The sequence below is a fragment of the Monopterus albus genome, unplaced genomic scaffold (genome assembly GCF_001952655.1).
Source record: "Monopterus albus unplaced genomic scaffold, M_albus_1.0 scaffold56.1, whole genome shotgun sequence".
Classification (NCBI taxonomy): Eukaryota; Metazoa; Chordata; class Actinopteri; order Synbranchiformes; family Synbranchidae; genus Monopterus; species Monopterus albus.
The window spans coordinates 888,901-909,980 of record NW_018127936.1 but is presented as its reverse complement, the minus strand read 5'-3'; the positions used below and the strand labels follow the sequence as shown (position 1 = coordinate 909,980).

The following is a 21,080-nucleotide window of genomic DNA, read 5'->3' as shown; positions in this document are numbered from 1 at the left end:
ACTGTATATTTATATATGCACATGAGGGAGAGCTGGGTGTGTTTCTCTATATATATATACCCATTCATATGCATAACATTTTTGAAGAGATGGTGACAACAGTTGATGACAGCCAACAGCAGTGCAAAATTATTTTTAAATTGTTTACCGTGACACTAAGAATAGCCTGACAGCAGGTGTGCACAGGTGTGTATATTTTTGAAGTGTGTCTACATTCTGGGGGGGGGGGGATGTGTCCAGCCTGCTACCCTCAGGTTCAGTGGTAATGTTAAGTCAGACCTGCTGCAGGAGAGACACGTCGAGATCAATACATCATGACCTGCTCTGCCTTGAGCTCTTCTCATCCTCCCATCAATTTGTTCTCTCTCATCTCCTCTGGGCTCTAATCTTCATATTCCTCTTTTCTTGCTTGTGCCCCACAGATTCTCTGCTCCACTTTCAGCTTCATATATACTCCTCTGTCCAATTTCCTTACTTTGTATTTCTACATCTCTCATTTACTATATATCTTCTTCCTGCTCCCTCCTCTCTATGTCTCCCTTTCTCCCTCCTCCTTTGCTGTGACACATGTGTAATTAAGGATGATCACTGTTCTTCAAGAGGCCAACATCAGTCAGCTGTCAGTGATGTGCTACACTATGAGTGTGTGTATGTGGGAGATGTCTGTGTGTGTTTGGAAGGCGGTGTTAACATGGTTAGCTGAAAGATTTTGTATCCACTGAAACAAAGCTCTGTAATTAATGAATTCACCATACTTACCAAGAATTTTTGCTTGGCACTGAAATGGCCTGAACTGACTTGAACTTTTAAAAGGTTGAAATATATCCTGTTCATTTCTCTGGCTCTATTCTTGTGCAGGTCACCTTATCAATACATCAGTAAGACATTCTATTTAAAGATAGCTTTGGATGTTGGTATTGTTTTCCGCTGCATATGCCGTTTACTCGATCAGGGACAAGTGTGTGTAGCTGAGGTGGTGCTGTCCAGCATTTTTTGTGGATACAGTAGCTGTGCGCATGGGTGTGTATGAGCAATGCTGAGGCATTGCTATTGTTTTGGCCGGTGGGCATTCTTTGGTGCAAGCTATAAATAGCTTCAAATGTCTATTCTTATTCTACTTGCCAGTACCTCTTTGATGCTCCTCTGAAGAGATTAAAAAATCCTTTTTTCTGACTTGACTGACTTGTAACTGAGAGGAAGCAGAGAGAAAGTTGAGATGGTGGGACAGAAGGGAAGAGGGAGGGGTTCATCAAAAGAAGCAGGTGAGGAGGGAAGAAAAAGATGCTTGAGAAGAGAAAATATTGGTAGGTCACTTCACATGAGCTCTGACGATGAAGACGAAAAATATCAACAGGATATAGGAAGGAATATGAAAAAAAAATTAGATGGATCAGCTTCAGAAAAAAGATTAAGCAGATTAAAACATGAAACTGATCGAGACTGGCAGAGCAGGCAGATTTTGGAAGACAAGGTAGAGAAAAGAGGGTTGTCAGGGTTGGCCAGTACAGCTACTCACGATGTTAATGGTGGACTCAATTATAAAGCCAGGCAAGATAGAGTAAATAATATCATTTTACTGCACTCACTCAGGGAATACACAGTGACAGTCCAGAAACCATAATCCAATTCACACAACAGTCCAGGGTCAATACCGGCGAACGAACACAGCCAAGGGATCCAAAACGGGAGGTCAAAGAAGCCGGTCCAGCAGTCGGTACACAGAGTAAATATACAACAATCAGGAGGGCTAGGCAGAAATCAGACTGGTCAGGAAGCAATTTGGGGTCAAGAACATGAATCACTCAAACAAGGATAATGCTGGAAAGTCTGCACAGAGTCAAGAACAACCTGGCAGGTTACTGGTGGGAGAAGTCTGCTTATAATGGGGTGAAAACAGGTGTAGGCAATGAGCACTGATTACAATAAAGAGTCCATAACAGAGATGAACCTAGAACAGGAAGTGGTGACAAAATAAGAGCCTGAAACAGGAAGCAGTAGGACAGAACCCTGACAAGGGTTAGAGTAAAAATGGTCTAGTTGTTGATAAAGAAGAATTTACAAAGAATGAAAGATGGAGACAAAAATGACAGTAGGTAAAACAAAGTAAGAGGATAGGATAGAGTGGTTAGGTCAGAGGTCACTCACAGTTGATTGATATTCATCATCTTGTTCATGGATGCCTCAGCATCAGGTTGTCTCCATTTGAAGGATGAACTCCTTACTGCCTGTTGCCATATTGGAAATAAAATGAATGCATGAATGAATTTGATTACTGCATTGAAAGTCATGGGGAATTAGAATTCATTTATCTTGGTAAAATCATCATTGTCACCCGTCCTCAACCAAGTGGTGTTTGATTTTGTCACTATTTGTACGTAGGTGATTGGAACAGAAGAGCAGAAGCAACAGCAACATTTAAACTTAGGAAAATAAGACACACACACACACACACTCATTTGTGTCAGAAACCTGAAAACAAACATTAAACATTACCTCACAGGTTGAACTCACCCTTTGTCTCGCTTGTCTCTGTCGTGGATTGTTTGTTTGAAAGCCACAAAATTTTGAACATCCTGCGGTGTGAAGATAAGACAGCTGCTTCAATGCACCCACTCATACTGTAACAACAGTGTTGCCGCACTACAGTCAACGCCACCATCATTGTCATGTTCTCTCTCCCCAGCCAACCTGTCAGTTAGTGTCCAGCTGTATACAGAGTGAGAGTGATGATCCATTGTAAGAGAAACTGGTTTGGTTCCATATAAGGTCTCCTTGTGTCCTTCCACATTGGGACAAGGTCACAGCCACCGTTATATGTGCTGCTCACGAGGATAGGAAGGATTATTGGTTTGAAATATACAGTAAATAAATAAAAGATTACTAATGGAAGTGTTAAATACCTGTAGTCGCTTAAAACATTATATCACCGTAGATCTGTGTTTTTTTCGGTTTATTCTGACATTATTTGTTTGAACTTTATCCTATTTTAAGAAAAACATCAACAGATGTCAGCATTCACTGAGCAATATGATCTCTTGTACTTAAGGTTTGTGTAGTTACTTTGCACATTTTGAAATACATTTAAGTGCTTCACAATATCAGACAGGCAGGATTGATCACAAAACAACAACATCGAGACACAAATAGCAAAAACCAAATGGCAAAAGTATCAGATAGGAAAAGCACATCTACTAGTGGACTACTTATTGCTAACATCAGCTTGCTAACATGCTCATGACAATATTAATATTCTAATGTTTAGCAGGCATCACCATCTTAGTGTAAGGAGGATGATGGGAAGTCCTTCCATATGCCAAGTCTGTAGGTCTAGGCAGAAGTCCATTACTGCTGTAGGTCAGTGGTCCAAGAGTTTAACCCAAGACACTCTATAAAGCAGCTCATGAGATCAATACTTCAGTGAAGCTGTGTGGGTTTCATGCTGATATACAATATCATGCCTCATCTCTTCACACTGTTTCTCAGAATTTTCCCTTTCAGAGCTAAAACAAAGACAGCACCAATTAGACATTTACCGATAAATGCTGTGTGACGATGGAGGCTATTACAGAGAGGGATGGTGGTGGTGAGGTCTGGCATCTCTTTTTAAAGGTTTATCTCCTTAATATGAATTGGATGCCTTCCATAACTCCCAGACTGGAAGTGTTTTATCCTCTGCTTCTATCTTCCTCAGAGCCTCATTTGAATTTGCACTCTGCCTCTGTAGTTTACTTTTGAAATCAGTTTTAAGGTAACACTATCACACCTAACCCTAGCAGTATAATCAATAAAAATAGCCTCCTCTTAAAATTGATACCAGCACTTTAAAATATGCCAAATATGTAATGTAATATAGACCTTCAAGCTACTTAAGAGGAAATATAAAAGTGAAACTACATTTTATGAGGGCAGAAAGTCCATATGTGTGAGAAATGTGCAGAAAATCTTGTTTTCTGCATCCTGTGAAAACAGAAAAAGTTCAGGTCAAGGTTCCTGGTCAAGCCTCTGGATTGATCCTTTACACTGTCTCAGGGGCCTGTTACAGTAATAATAGGAGGACAATGTTGTCACATGTTCATAGAAAGCCTTTCACACTTACACATCCTAACTGACAAATAAATTAGCAAATTGGTCCAGTTGCGTTTTCGATCTCAGTTTCCCTGAAGAGTAGCAGCGGTTTCAAGAGAAAAGCCCTGAATTAGCCAGGCATTTGTCTTAATAGCAGCCACTAGGCGTTTAAATTGGTTCATGCGGAGGTAAAGAGGAGCATGCCATTATCTTTAAAGTCCCACTACGCTTTCTCTGTCGCCTTCACTCTCTCCTTGGTAGAAGTGTGTTTTGGTTTCACAGAAGGATTGCAGAAATTTAACGCTCCTTCTCCTCACAGCTATTTGCATATGCTATGCCATGAAATGAATTGCACTGAAGTCAATAAGGACCGGTCATAATTGAAATGACATGCATATTAATTAGACAAGAAGCCTGCATTTAACTGAGCCAGGGCATCCAGGGTCCTAGCGCTGGGCTCGTAGTGGCCACTTTTGACTGCAGCTATTAAGTAGAGTTTTATGGCTATAGTCCATCTGTGAGCTGTTTCATCAGTTACTTTAAGCATTTAATTCGGAATAAAGTGCTCTCATTTTAACATGATATACTGTCTGTTTAGTTTTTAAAGTGATCTTCTGCCATTTTATGGATCTATTGATAGCTACTGTAGTTTGATTTGACCCCAGTTTGTTCCACCCACAGTATTATTGTTGTGAGTGGAGCAAAATAAGGCAAACATAACCCTCCCCAAAAAAACATCCCACAGCATCTGCTGTGTGACAGATCTGATTTCACAGGTTGACTCTGCTGAATCTGTAGAACCTCAAGCAAGACGTTTATTGTTTATCAGTGATTTTGTATTTTCACGCACAATAATGCATCTGTATTTTTCTTGTGTCACACAAAACAAACAGGTAGATTTATTATTTCTGAATGAGAATTACCAGTAATGTGAGAGGCAGAGTGATCTCATGCAAAATCAATGGAATGATGAAATCGGACACAAATGAATAGAGATGTGTGCAGATGGCTCTTTTCTGACCGCCGCACTGCTGACCAGTCATGGTGCGAAGGGGGTGTAAATGTCAGATCTCTGGTTTTGGGCAGTTACAGATATGGTCAGACAGCAGACTGCCCCACTTGTCTGATATCGGAAAGGTATGAGGGGGAGGGGATTTCTGATATTGCACAATATGTGACAATCTGACAAGCAGTTCTCAAGGAGTATAAATCCTACTTAACACAGGTACACTCAGTGTGACTGATGGTAGCTAACAGTATATCTAACTTCTGTAACCTTTGGAAAATCTCAGTTATTACAAACCAAAATAATTCTGGCACTGTGCACTTCCAATCTCCTGTTGATTTCATTGAGTTTAACTGATGTTTTTGTGAATTCACAAGAATAAATAAGAGATAGCATGTGTGTTTTTATACTTTGCACACTGATGGGTTTCTTTGTTTTTTCCTTCTTTGCTTGGTGTGCATCTGGACTCGCTTTTTTGAGACAACATGGTTGAGCGTGGATAGGCACTCTTTAACACGCACACGTCAATTTGCACTTTGCTTAAGTTAAACTGAATACACTCTCACCGAGGATCTAATTAAAGTGTGTGTATGTGTCTGCAGGTAGAGCGGAGCACTTTGCTGTCATTAGGTGAGATCATGTAGACACAGTATGACCAGGTTAATTTTTAATGCCCAGCCTTTGGATATATAAAATATGTATTCAGTCCTTGTTGAACATGACATAGACTCTTTATGTCTCTCTTCCTCACTCTGTCTCTTCCTCTTTGCCTTGCTCATCTCTCTTATTCATTCCTTTTTAGCTCTCTCTCTCTTTTAGCCTCTTGGTGTGTTTGGCCCAGGTTCACTCTCTGCCTGGTCTGTTCTCTCTCTTCTCTCTTGGCGTCACTCTGCCTCTCTTTTCCCCATGAGCGTCTGCCTTCAGAACCCGACAGAGGAAAGGTGGTGTTTGATGAGCTGACTAGAAACTGCTTGCAGTAGGGTTGTCATCATTCTGTTTTTCTCCCTGCTCAGTGTTTGTCTCTCTGTTTGCTCTTCTGATTGAACAGCATAGAAACACTGTTTTCGTGGATCAGCTGAAAATCCCCAAAGAGCTGTAGACAGACAAACACACATTTGCTGATGGAGACAGGCAGCTTACACAGACAGAGAGTGACTATTTATCTAACTCACACACAGGCAGGTCAGCATGGAGACACAGCTACACCCACAGGGATGCACAATTGATTTACAGTACTTGTGTCACAGTGAACCTGAACCAGCTTATAGGGACCTGCTGCCTCAGAGGTCACTGACAGCGGATTGTTGCTGTGGTGATGTAACAAAGGTCACAGGGGCCAGCCACCTCATTGTAACTGTGGCACCTGGATAGTTATGTACCATACCGTAGTCTACTCACTGTGCTGTTCCTTACTATTTCTGAGTAGTTGTAGTGACATTCACAAGAAATAATGACTTATTTTTGTGGTTATTATAAGCAGCAACATCATACTACAGTTACTGCACCGAACAGATTGTTTACTAAGAAATGAGTAACTGTTGCGTTTACCAAACACAATATATTCATAGGAATTCATGGTTGTGTGAAATAAAGTATGATAACTAGAGACAATGTTACTGACACACAGTCCACAGACAGAAACTGAACACGGTCTCTACATTGGCTTCTAGTCCGTTTTAGGATTGTTTAAAAATTTTAGCATTTGTTTTTAAGGCTCTCCACTCTTTGGCTCCTTCATATATTTCAGAGCTCTTGCACTTGTACACCCCAGGTAGATCTCTTAGATCCTCTAATCTCTTTCTACTGGATGCCCATAAATCTAGGCTCAGATCTGTTGGTGATTGAGCTTTTGCGGTTGCGGCTCCTAAGTTCCCTTAGATATTCAATTGGCACCTGACTTGGTGATGTTTTGCTGTCTTTTAAAGACTCACTTATATAGGCAGGCATTCCTCACGGGCACTGAGTAGGGTAGCTGTTTTCCCCTTTTAACATGCTTTATGGTTTTAATCTATTTTATTTTGTTGAGTTTGTCTTTTACTACAACCCTGTTTGGTTTAAATTGTGAAGCCCTTTATAATTTCAGTTTAACAAGGTGCTATATAAAAAAATATCTCTTGCCTGCTTTAAGATGAGTATGGGCCTGAACAGGCTGCACATGTGAGGTTCATGGGCTTTAGTTTGACAAACTGCCAGATGGGAGTGCTGGAAGATGAATGGTTTTACATAGCAATTTCCTTAGTCTAAGATCATTTTCTCCTGTAGAGGAGACATAAACGACTCCTTCTTCTATGACCATTCAATTGCTGTCAGTCACTGACTTCATGGTGTGTATCAGCCTCAAATGTCTACACATATTTAGCTTATGTCCTTAGCTTGGTTGTTAAGGAACACCAAAATATACTAACCATTGCTGATATGGCAGCCATTTGACATTTGATGCACGTGCATCTCTATCTCATTCTCAGCTAATTTCTCCTCAAAGTCAAACTACAGAGAAGTGAGACTGTTAGCAGAAGTGTAAAAACATGTGTAAAGTGCTCCACAGTGAATAAAAATGATTAGAACAGGTGTCTCCAACAGTTTAATGTATGTATGAAACAAACCAGTCCTGACCAGTTTGTCACTGTCAGGTTGCATTTAAATATAGATCCTTGCTTCTTTTATGCGAGTGCCAAACTGAATTTTATTGTAGAGACTACAATGACAATAAATTTCCTTATGTCCTTGTGTAAAATACGTTGTTACCACAGGTGAATTCGTAATCAGTTGACGTCAAATGAGTTTCTGGTGTACTGACAGTGGTGATTGGCAGTTTTACTTGTGGCCAGATAGACAGCTGTGGTTCTTTGTGCTTGGTGCATGTTAAATAAGCTGTGTGTGTATGTTTGCATGAGTGTGCACATTGATGTGTATATTTATGCGTGTCCCCAATCACAGCAAGGGCAAACGGATCATTTCCTACTGAATCAATCAGTCCCGCTTAACCAAGCACAGAATTCACCTCCTTCAGCAAGTTATAGAGCGGTTATAGGGCATGCATGCACACACACACACACTACAGTCACAAGACTTAGGGTATGTGTGATGCATATAATATGATAAACTGTCAGTCTAAATACTGACTCATTAGAAAATGTAAAGTGTATTTAATTGAAGATACACGTGTTTGTATCCTTAAATCAACGAAACAGCAGTTCAGTTTGTGTGTGCTTATGTACATTAAGCTACAAACACATGTGCATGAGTTTCCCTGTCTGTGTGTCTGCCTGTGATGAGTACATACTGACTGAGGAACAGGTCATAAATGCAGAGTGATTATTGATCTCTTTGTCCATGTTTATGAGCTGCATATGAACTGCACTTACTGGCCTGCTAGTTGACTGACTCTGGATGTGACCACAACAGATGAGAGAGCTAAAGGTTGCTAACTTAGTTTTTCCCTTTATAATATGCTTTGGCCCTGGTGAGCATCACTGAAATATTCCCCAGTAGGGGTTGGTTCACTGTAATTATGGCACAGAGATGCACTGGGTATCAGATGCAGCTGAAGGTTTTATGGGATTTATATGCATGAATAGAGATAAGATCGCTCAGATGAAAGTATCAGCTGTTGACAGGTCAGAAAGTAACTTCCTGGATTTATGTGTTTTGTGTTTTTGTTTTTTCCTTTAGAGAGACACCAAAGGGCAGTTCCTGCTGGATCATGTGTGTAACCACTACAACCTGCTCGAGAAAGACTACTTTGGAATTCGATATGTGGACCCAGAGAAACAGAGGGTAACTCACACACAGACAGCAGCCAAAAGTAGCAGGGCTGTGGTATTTTCTGATCTGTGTCTTTTTTATAAATTGACATAGTGTATACACTGTCACCAAGAGCACAGCAGTAAAGTCTTGCAATTGCTTGTTTTGTTTGTCTAACAGTCCAAACTCCAGAGACATTCAATTTAAAACAGGTCACACATCAGCAATTGTTTGGTTAACTAAACAGTACATTAAGGAATTAACCAAACAGTTGATAAATTATTTTCTTTTCATTGACTAATCAAACAATCATCTAATATGTTCACACTGGAACCTGGAATTCTGATGATTTTAAGAAATGGCATGTAGTACTTTATTTTATAAAAAAATTCAGTTAAAGGAAATATCACAAGTAAGTGTGACTACTGCCAACTGGCGTTTTGACGGTGTAATCGTGGAATGACACAGATACAATGCTCACAAAGGCGTAGGCCGCTTATGTAGCCTACGGCAGAGCCATAAATCAAGCTTAGGTGTAATGAGTGAGTGTTTCTTTTTGTAGACCTGTGTAAGCAGCTTCCCCTCTCAGTATTTTCTATTATCCCCCTGCTACTACTGCTGCTGGCAAAATGTCAACATATAAATGAAGCTTTATGGCTCATGCACATTTGACCCTATCAACAAGTTTGATATGGCTGCACTGCAGAAGAGCAAAAATATAAACTGATGATCACATCTACTAACAGGAACTGGCTCCACTGAGTCAGCACGGCCAAAATGGGAATGTTGGATCTTAGTCAGTACAATACATTACACGATCAAATGACAGATGATAGCAAGGCCAGTCTCCATATTTCAAACAGCCCACACACAGATGAGACCAGACGCTTTGTCTCCACAGGCTCAGCTAGCCTCCACTGTAGCTGTATTTAAAATGCAAGACAGAAGAGAAAAACTAATGCTAATATGAACATGAGCTGTTACACAAAACTAAAAAGCACAAGTACAATAGAGCACCAGAAAAAGACATTACAATACAATACAATACACACTTGAGATTCAGATGCCATCCTCAAACTGCAACAAAATAGCTGCAGTACAAAGGAGTAGGTCAGATATGGTGAGTTCCCTCAGATTTTCAGTACTGGATGCATTTAACAGTTTGTGGGATCAAAATTCATGTACTGTATAATCAGGACTATCACCACCTCTCCCTCATTAGTACCACTGAAGAACATTTGATCAAAGCACTTAACCCCCAGCTGTTCCACTGGAGCTGCCTAAACAGTCGCACTGTGGTTTTACTGGGCAGCTTCCAGGTGAACACTGGCGAAAGCACTGGTCTTAATAAAACTTACTTGATTCAAATTTAATAAAGGATAGAAAAAAACTTCACACTTCCAGGTGTTGCTCATTGACATCATTACATAAGAACTTTAATTTGAGTACATTATAAGCACAGATGAAAACAGTCAGATCATTAATGGGATAATGTAAATAAAATAGATTGTTCAGCCATGCATTTAAGTATATGTAATGTGCAGAGATTATTTTAAATGTGCTTTTAATGCACCGTTGCCTCACAGTGCTGAGTTTAAATGACGTGTGATTTAATTATTCATCAACAGCTTTAAGAAATCTTTTTGACTTGGAAAATGCATGAGCTCATTGGAGCTTGTTGAAATTGCAACATGTTCTTCTTAACTGATCTCAGTATCCATATCTTAGGGTGACATTTGTCTTTTTACTTCCTCCTCTCTCTCTCTCTCTCTCTCTCTCTCTCTCTCTCTCTCTCTGCCAGCACTGGCTGGAGCCCAATAAGCCTGTGGTGAGGCAGATGAAGTGTAAGTGTCTCTTCTGCTCCCGTTATGTTTTTTCTGTACAACAATGAGCAGGGTGTAAAATGCACCTGCGGCATGTTTTCACATTCTTATATGTATGTGTTTGCATGCAGAGCAGCATTTGCCTCCTCATGGCTGTATCAGTGTGAGGGCGTCAGGCTCTACAACCAATGGACAACACCCCAGAGACTCTAACAGCCTACATACAACAGTGTTAATGCCACTGGATTTACAAAAGAATTTAAAGAAATCAAAATCAGATATACATGTAAAGTGAGTACATATGGCTAAAAAATTATTTAAATGTTTCTCATAATGGACTAATAGCATTTTGGAAATCTACTCATATTTACGTTACAATCTTATATTCCATTATATCGCCTGGGAGCACTGCTCACATTACTATTTCCCAGAAGCAGTGACAGAACCAGTGTTAGACAGCAATGAGACAAACAGAAACACAGTAAAGGCAGATAAAGTGACAAGATAGGGATTTGCAGAAACACAGCAAACCGCCAAAGGGACAAATGCCAGAAAGGGGAAGTAAACTAACACACAAAGTAAAATACACAGATGTGGCAGTGAAGCACAAGCTTAAGACAAAGAATTCAGTCATCATCCAAGTCAACTGGAGGCCTTCAGTGTATGTGCAGTAAGAGGTTTCATGGAAGAGGTACTGGAGGGAAATTAATTGAATCATGAGCCTACACCAGCAACATATTGTACTAATCATCTGCAATGACAGGCTGCAGATTTTATCTGAGCCCTGGGAAATCTGACTCTTCTTCAGTGGTGTTGTTGTGTTTCAGCTGGGTGGTGGTGGCTGTTGGCGAGATGCTGGCCTGGCTTAGTCATTGCATGCTGGAAACACTAAGGCAAACTCTTCTGTCACAGATTTGCAATACTCACTGCAGCACATGTATATTGTCGCATTTTCTTCTTTACTCTCTTGATGTTTGCCTGACAGACTCATATTAGATAAGACCCACCTTCTTTACATTTTGCAAGCAATCAAGCAAAGAAAACGTCAGTCTTATAACTGAGACACAAGTAACCAAACATTACGGTATTTGCATTGGCCGACCAATGTAGTTTATAAAGTGCCAGTGTAAATTCTCAACACAATGAGCTGGGAGATATTCTTTAATCTGGAAGCACATGTTTTAATCTCTTCCTGGAAAGAAGTAACTGAAGGAACAAGGGAGGACAGCTCTGCCTTTGCTTCATGAAAAATTTAAAACAAATTTCACTTTGTGACACAGCTACAGTGTTATGTAGTTGTTTTGGGATTTTCCTGAGAAGGCACAATATAAACAGTAAACAAGAAAGCACTGAAAGACTGCCTGTCTTTCATTCTAACGGACTGATATCTTTTAATTTTTACATTACATTGATTTTAGATAGTTTAAGAAAATCTTCTGTCAAACTTCAAACTGCAGAATTACTCCAAAATTTACCAAACAAAAAACAAGATGGGCCCAAATGAATAAAATGTGTTATTAAGGACATTTTATATTAACACCTAGCATCTTTCTTTTATCTCTTCCAGCCTGTTTTACTTCTCTCTTTATCTCTGATCCACTCTTTTCTCCTTCTTTCTCTCTCCGTGTCTGTTTAAAGTAACCCATCCTTTTAGTGACTGCCATGTCTTTTTGTCCCACTGTAAATTAATAAAGATACTATTAGGGATGAATTCTGCTTCATCAGACCATGTGCCAGAGGACAGGAGGAGGGAGGCTGGGGAGAGCAGGGAACATTGGACAGAGAAATGGAGATGGAGGATGGGAGAAAGGAGGGAAAAGAGTGATAGAGAGGAAGTGGGGGGTTAGAAAGGAGAGAGAAGAGACACTGACAGATCATGTGACTAAAGAAAGAAGTCAGATTAGGGAAGAAAAGAGGGACACGAAAGGAGATGGGAGAGAGTTTGTGATGAGGGGAGTTGATGGAGAGAGAGAGAAAAGGAGCTGAGAGGGGGGACTAGAGGAAGAGTGTTAAATAGATCTGAGTCGCACTGACACATTAGTTCTGCCTGTGGCAGGATTTCTCTCAAAGTATGTGTGGTTTGTGTTTGTTCCCTCTGTGTGAGTCTAATTTGTGTGCATTTACGTCATATTTTTCCATCTGTGTGTGAATACTGTAGTATTGTGCTAATCCGGTTTCTATAAAATGATTTTTACAAAAGCATCTTGGTTGCTTAAGCCTGAGTAAATGAGCTCCTCAAGTTCTTTGGGAGCGGGTGGGAGGATGGTGTCTTTCATATTACTCATCATGTATTATGCAGATATGTTCTGTTTTTCATAGCAGGATAATAATGCAGAGGGTCACACCATTTATGACAGAGCAGTGAGGGCACCCTGTAGATTTCTGGTCCCTGTTAAGTGATACTCACTTTCTTCTTCCTCTTCTGCCATGTCGTTTTCTCTTCTGTCTCAGATTCAGCATCTTAGCATCTCATGTGCATCATTTTTGTATCTCCTTTGAAAATAAAACATTCCAGATTCCTGTGTTTACACTCAACACATGAAAGTACAACAAACAGGAACAAGTGCTTCATTAATGTTAATGCGGTCATGATATAATGATTAAAGCTGGAGGGACAGTTGGTCTTGGACACCTGAGTCAGGAGCTAGAGGTCCAACCAGAAAGGTGGGAAGGACCTGAAGCCCATAACACAGCACTGTTACCTTTGTTCATTTTAGAAGAAGAAATTGTATTTTTGATATGATTATTAAATAGCAAAATATGCATGTTCTGAATAAAATGAATAAGCCCCAAGTGAATCAAAGAGTGTGTTCTGACAACAGCAGGATTTGTCAGTGCCTTCTTACTGTAAACTGTTACAAAACTGGCAGATAAATGGTTAAAGTTAGGGAGAGACCAGTCTTCAGTCACACTCTTGCTTTGGCAAACAGGTGTAACTTTAAGCTTTCTGTCTGTACATGATGCAGGTAGATTTACTCCACAGCATAACCCTTCAAGATATTTATAACTTGTCATGTGCACGTGTGTTTATTTGCCTTTTTTCTTCTTTTATTGATGTGTAAGGCCCCAGGAGGGAGTTTAAGCTGTTGCTGTCATTTGTTCTGAGCCCCACAGCCAATCATTGACTGTTTGTTCTTGTTAGAGTATGTATGTGTTACTGTGCAAATCTAAATATTCTAAGCTCATGCAGCAAATGTGCACACACACACACACAGATGAAATGCTGTAGGACTAAGATTAAAGGAACAGAGACAGACTCCAGGACAAGTGAGGCCTTTTTTGTGTGTGTGATGACAAATTACTGTAATTATAAAATGACTAATCAGTATTACTCACATTCTGTGGTTTCCTTTTAGTCTCTTCAGTTTTACATAATGCTCATTGCTGTGCTCCTCTTCTCTCTTGCACTTAGTCCTTTATCTCCTTTTCCTCCTTCTCTCCAAATTGAAACATCGACTTTCTTTCAGCATCGTTCTCTCATCTTTCTGACTTTTCTGTCATGTTTCACTTCTACTGCAAATTACTTTGTCTCCAAATCTTTCTTCACTGCCCTCTACTTCGTCACACCTAAACATTTCTTCTCACGTTTGTGTGTCTATTGTCTTCAGCAGCTCAGCAGCCGTACACAATGTGCTTCCGTGTCAAGTTTTATCCCCACAAGCCAATGAAAATCAAGGAAGAGCTCACCAGGTAAAAACCTACTGGAAAATGGAGGGTTAATGGGTGGCTGAGCAAGAAGGGAGAACTAGACAGTGGAACAAGACATGTCTCTTTTCTGGGAAATATGGAATAAACTGTAGGCCTATGAGACTCAGCATTTTGTAGTCATTATGACGTTTGATGTATTCCTTAATTAAACCAGAAAATTACATTTGTAACACAGGTGAAGGACAGACTAAACTACTGTTACATGAAACAGGAAGCATGTGAGAGATACTGTAACTGTAAGATCCATAAGAAGAGTTAAGGGAGGGAAATAGCAGATAAGGAAGCTCAGCATATGAAAAGAAGAAAGCAGAGATGAACAAAATGAAACACACTAAATATAGCAGTGTTCTTGAAGAACCTCCATGCAGCTACAGACTGGCTCTATAAAGAAAACGATTTAGCCACAGCGATAAGCTTTTCGCTCCATTCAGTCTTTCATGCTTTACTTCTGCTGCATCTTTCATTCAAGTTCAAAAACAAGTTTAATGAGTCATTTGACTCGGTGATGTCGTCTCCTGTGGAAACTCATCTGAATCTATGGCAACACATCATATAGATTCAGCACCATTGTCGGATTTTGTCTCCAAGAGAAATCAACATGCCAGCGGGATGCCTCAATTGAAACTGTTTCCATAGTAACGACAGTACCAATGCCTGCCCTATGATAGTTGTTTCCATGGCAATAATTGTTTGTCTTGTTGCCATGGCAACACAGGCAGATTATCACGGACTGTGGCTGAATTCGTTTTAGGAATTTAATCCTTTGCCTAACTGGAAATATTTATTGTGAAGATGACATGAAGCTGATGATACAACAGTACTGATTCTCATTTATAATGTGTGAGCTTACTGTATCCACCTGTGTCACAATATAACAAAATAAATGTTACACTTTGATGCAATAAGAATGATGCACATTGACAACATCTGCACATCTGCAGGTATTTTGCCGCTATACACTGCCTCACTGTAGACCAAATAAGCTTTCCATTTGAGTAACAAATGCAAAACACAGTCATGTTTTGTATCTGTCATTTTTTTCTTTTTTTTATAAACTGTGTGTATGTTGTGTATGTCCAGGTATCTCCTGTATCTCCAGTTGAAGAGAGATATCTACCATGGTCGTCTCCTCTGTCCTTTTGCTGATGCTGCATATCTGGGAGCCTGCATTGTTCAGGGTGAGGGGTACACCTGACAATTATTACTTTGTATTGTATACTATATATTATTCTACAGCTGTTTTGAAGATTTTCTCATGGATATCTCTCCTGATTTTGTTGCTGTTTATCTAGATTGAACAAATTAAAAAATTACATTATGTTGTTTACAGTGTTACACATGACATCAGTAGACAAATAAATACTTCGCTGTTTTGTATCACTGTATTTTAGTTTCAACTCACTTTATGTGTTCGGTTACAAACTATATATTTTCTTACTGTAAATCTCAGTATAAGAGTCATTTAAGACATTTTTACACAGGTATGCAGACTAATAGTGGCCATGATCTTTTCAGTCAACCATGTTGTGTGATGAGCTATGCTAACACTCTCTGACTGGCTCATATCCCCAGCGAACACTGTGTGAGTGACTGAAATATCTGGACCAACAGTGCGACTGCAGTGCATCATTGGCTGCTGTGATTAATAAGGACAGATCCCTCTTTGTCAGGGCTTTGATTATACAGCTAGAGAGTAGGTTTAGGATTTTACCGTTTAATTAAACTTGAGGCTAGTTTTTGAGTTAACCTTTATTATGGAAGACATTAAGAATGGATTTTAAAAGAGAAATGAGTGTCTGGTAGGATACTGTCCTGGAAGGCACAGGGACAACATGCAAACTCCACACAGATAAGCACTGGGTCAGCTTGGGCTTGGACCCTGAACCATCTTTCTGTGAGGCAGCAGTGCAGACCACTGCCCCACCATGCCACCCCCATGATTACATACTGATCTCACCCTCTGCTTACAGCTGAGCTCGGGGACTACGACCCAGAGGAGCACCCATCAGACTACATCAGAGACTTCAAGCTGTTCCCTAAACAATCCCTCAAACTGGAGAGGAAGATTATGGAAATACACAAGAATGAGCTCAGGTAAAAGAAATGTATGTGTGTGTGTGTGTGCGTCTGGTAAGGTTGTTTGTTGCCTTGGAGCAGCGTCTGTTATCAGTGTGCTGTTTGATGCTGGTGGCAGGCGTGGATGCTCGCTCCTGTGATCTGTGGTTTCAAAACAAGCTGCGGAGACAGTTTTCTACTCCACTCACAATAAAGCACTTTCTGTTGTTCTGGCACGGTATAAAGAAAATTGGATGACACCCAGAGAATTGTGCTTCATAACATTGCAGTTTAGATTCAGCTGAAAGTAGATAAAAACTGGAATTAATTTGCAGAGGAATGAGCATGAATTGTTTATTTTAAGTGTGGTTTGAACAACCTGCTTGCTACTGGAATATATTCATAGTTTTAGTTTGGTGAAAATCAGCCTTACAGGGTGCAATATGGACTAAGATTTGATCTGAACCCAGACCCAATAAATTTGATCTACTTATGTTCTTGTGCATGTGATCATAAGCCCTGCTTTTTTGTCTCCTGATAACTGTTCAAACACACATCAGCGTGATTAAGATTGGCTGTGCATAATGCAATACAAATGAGAAGATTATTGCACACAGGCTTCTGTGTTCATACAATTTATATTACATTGAAAGTCATAAAATCAGTTATTATACAGTAACATTTACATAAACCGCCTCTGCTGGGTAATTTACATTATCACTGCAGCTCATGAATGATGTTGAGGTTTGTGACTGTCACACTTACAGCGATTACAGGCCATCGAAGATAAAGCCTTTATTTCCCACAGCAGTAAGGCAGGTGCCAAGTGCCCTCTGCCTGCCCCGTGGGTCCAATTGACAGGATTAACAGCCTGTGGATTAGCACTGCACTGTAGAGAGACTCAAATAGGAGCATCAATCTTATTTCCATAGTCAAGAAGTTCTTAAGGTGTTTATAATTTACTCTATATACATACACAGATGAGATGGATGTGTGTGCAATTTTATTGTTGATTTATATGTCTGGTGTCTCAGTGAGTAGCTGTGTTGACTTTGCAGCACTTAGAATAATGAGCAATAAAGCATCAACACTCCCACCAAACACTTGGCCTTCATTTACATCTGTTTCTGTGAGATATTCACAGAAAATGAAATCCAGGCCAAATGTAAAGACTTTAATTAGTGAGACATGCAGACAACACTTTCAGATTTACTAAAATGTGTTCTACTGCATGAAATGACAACAATAGCCTATACATCTCAGTCACACTGGCACTGTGGTTTTCCTTCATGTTCTCTAAAGCTAAAGCTGATTTGGGCTTTAATTAAAATTAAGACAACTTCCACCTGTGAAAAATAAAGTTTGAAAAGAGGTCTTCAAACTGTAAGGGGGCACAGCAGGATAAACATGTGACAGAGATATCACATGGTTTGAAAGGGACAAAAACAGGAAGTCAGTTACTGTAGTTTAGCTCACTTAACAGCGCCATCATCAGTATGGCACTGGTGCATAGGCCATGGAGGCAATTAGGGTAAACTCTAAAACCCGTAGCGTCTGAAAACTACAGTTTGTATCAAGAATTAGGCTTCTAACTTAACACACAGACATAATACACATTTGTAGATTTGTGACTTACACTTCCCAAGGATGTCATTATTTCTGGTGTCTACTGTGAATAACTGTCCAGAACGCCACCTAAAAATCACAGAAAGAATAATGTTCATAACTTACTGTACCTGAAAATCATCAGGATGTTTAAAATTCTACAGTATCAAATCAATTTGTTAACAGATGTCAGAATAGATAATAGTACATAGCAAGCAAGAACTGCTAATAGCAAAATTGGCACACTTAATTTTTAAAGCAGTAAACAAAGGCTAAATAAATGGGGCTCATGCTGTAGCCCACAGTGTAACTTTTTATTTGTGGCAACATTTGACCTTCTCTTATGTAAATGTTTACATCTGTTCATACAAGCAGTGAAGATTATGTGTGGGTTCCAGGGCTGGATTTGGCTTTTTCTGTTCAGTCTATTCTGCTGTTGCATGCAAAACTGACTGATTAAATCAGCATGAAGGCTCAACTAAACCTGTACTACAAACTCAGGAATATACACTAAAAGCATCAATGTGCTGATTTTTAAATAAACCCTTCCTCTCTGCTCCTCTTTTAGGGGCCAGTGTGCTGCCCTTGCAGAGCTGAACATGCTCCAAAGGGCTCACAGCCTGGAAACATATGGAGTTGACCCGCATCCGTGCAAGGTAATAGTTAAAAAAAATTATTTTTATTTAAAGTACATTGTCATCCCTTCTGGCTGGTGTGGTTGATATTGACAAAGATGTTCCAGTCCAAGTGGTGCAAATCTCTTTCTTAATATTGGCACAATTTATTCTTTGGCTGAAATTACTGTTGCATTTCCTTGATTGTAATTTATAAAAAAAACTGTCTTGAAGGGCTTCATAAATTACTCGCTGTCTCTCACTCTATAGAGTACATACTTTTAAACACAATGGCTTTTAGTGTATATAATAAAATCAAAGGGACAGTTGCGCTCATGTCAGAATAAAATGTTTGGATAATAGTACAGTGAGTAAATGTTCTGCCCTGCTACATTTTCTATTTTTGCTGTCAATTTTAAGTTTTTTCCTGTTATTCTGACGACTAATAAAGAAAAAAAGAGCACAGTTTTGTCACTGAACTTATTTCAAGCCGTTCGTTGACACGTATGAATATTTCCTGAGGCTGTTCATGCTGTTATGTGGAAGTTTTAGGCTTTGCTGGGGAGTGTGACTGGATCAGTTACACATACAGTACAGTGACCTGAGAGATCTAAGGCTCTAGTTAATAACATTTTTATCTGCAGAGGCACAACAGCAAAGCAAAGGAGGGCTACAGATAAAAGAGGAAACGGTGTTCTCTTACATTGTAGTTATTGCACTGATTTTGCCTCACTAAAAACTGAGTCTGCCTGTTCTGTATTTTCTGTCTTCTTCTCGATGCCAGTTACTGCAAAGTGAGGGCCTGAAGCTGGAAACAAGGGATGTTGTCTAGGTGCTATTCCCATGGAGATTATTTGACCCACTTTGCCTCTCCGGTGTTAGTCCACCTGTGTCCTATAATGCCATGTTCTGCCTTTCACTCTGTGTGTACAATTTCAGGACTTTACGGGCTCCACAGCCTTTCTCGGGTTCACAGCCACAGGTTTTGTGGTCTTCCAGGGAAACAAGAGGATCCACCTCCTCAAATGGTACAAAGTGTCCTTACATCTTAAATAGTCATCTGAAAGCATGAAAATTAAGTGTAAAGCTTCTAGCAAATCCAGTCATTATACTTTTCTCACACTATGTTTCATCTCGTTGGTTGTCATGGCAGAGCTTTATTCCCTTTTACATCATATTGAGATGATCTGGTTTCACTAATTTGATGAATCTCCTGCAGGATTTTGTCGAGAACATTTAGCAGCATCCTGGGATGTTTTGATTCATCCTATATAGTAATTGTTTGGTCCACAATAAAGCAAACTGGTCCACCATTTGATAAAAGCTAAAGTTAGTTTTTTGCTTCCATTATCAATAGGCAGTGGTGAGAAAAGTATCGATTCTTTACTGAAGTCAAAGTACCACTTCTTCTGCATTCAGAGTTTTACCCAATTAAACAGCAAAATGTACTTTAAGTATCAAAGGTAACACTCATTATGCAGAGTAGTGGATTGTGAAGGGAAGGACCCAAATATGCAGACACAGGCCAAGGGATAGCTCAAGTAGAATTTTAATACACAGGAAACATAAGACAAAGGGTATAACATATGGAGCTCAACCTGACAAAGCATAACAAAAGGAAGTTGACAGAATCTACAGCAAACAGTTCAGTCAGGGGAGCTAGGGAAATGAACCCAATACTTGAATAAATCTACATATTACTGTACATTCCACCACTGCTAATAAGTGCAAATGTACACACACTAATGATAAAACTTACTGTTTACTTAACTGTCATGACTGTAAGAACACTAAGACACCTTTAATTATCCTTAGAATAGAAATTTGTATTTAAATAGTTTTGTTTTTAATCCATACTAAACACTGTGGTTCATTGCAGGGTGGACGTCAGCAAGTTGAAGTTTGAAGGGAAAACCTTTTACGTCATTGGGATTCAGAAAGAGGTGAGTGCAGCATATCCTCTAAAAGTTTAAAAGTGAGGAACCACAGTAAATGTGCTGTGTAGTTTTCTCCCTCATAATGACTTGTGTATTCTTGTACTAAAGTCATCATTACTATTACTGTGCTATTACTCTAACATCTGTGGAGTACAGTAGAAAAATGACCATGACTGTAGTGTGGATGCCCATTTACTGTCTATGTCCATTCTAATCCAGTTTTCCTCTGAGTGTCCATCCTTTCTTCTCTTTCCTTCCTTCCTTTCCTTTTCCCTCTCTTTATCTGTTTAATGTTTACTCTAAAATCTTTGCTATGAAACTGTACTGTTTGTCTATGTAATATCCACCATTACACACACTGTATATGTGTGTCGCTGTTTCAGATCTCCTTAACAGGCAGGATTCACTGTAACAGGATGGTGGGTGTGTTGCCTCCTCACTCACATTATGTGTCAGCTGTGGCCCAAATATGAGACTCCTTCACAGCGTCCAACATCCTCAACAAATATACGTTATATGACGT

The 21,080-nt window shown here is 39.6% G+C and overlaps 1 protein-coding gene across 7 annotated transcripts in view; it reads left to right on the top strand.

Moving 5' to 3' along the window:
* Nucleotides 1–21,080, top strand: part of frmd3 (FERM domain containing 3) — a 41,380-nt gene that overhangs the window by 3,060 nt on the left and 17,240 nt on the right. For 2 of the 7 annotated variants that reach the window (XM_020602578.1, XM_020602577.1), the window contains exons 2-9: nucleotides 8,744–8,848; nucleotides 10,617–10,659; nucleotides 14,247–14,328; nucleotides 15,427–15,524; nucleotides 16,317–16,440; nucleotides 18,575–18,662; nucleotides 19,560–19,648; nucleotides 20,500–20,563. In XM_020602578.1, the coding sequence (XP_020458234.1) occupies nucleotides 8,744–8,848; nucleotides 10,617–10,659; nucleotides 14,247–14,328; nucleotides 15,427–15,524; nucleotides 16,317–16,440; nucleotides 18,575–18,662; nucleotides 19,560–19,648; nucleotides 20,500–20,563 (693 nt within the window). Of the gene's footprint in view, nucleotides 1–8,743; nucleotides 8,849–10,616; nucleotides 10,660–10,769; nucleotides 10,930–14,246; nucleotides 14,329–15,426; nucleotides 15,525–16,316; nucleotides 16,441–18,574; nucleotides 18,663–19,559; nucleotides 19,649–20,499; nucleotides 20,564–20,940; nucleotides 20,977–21,080 lie in introns of those variants that run through there. The other 5 variants (XM_020602576.1, XM_020602575.1, XM_020602582.1 and 2 more) reach the window with 5 other exon arrangements.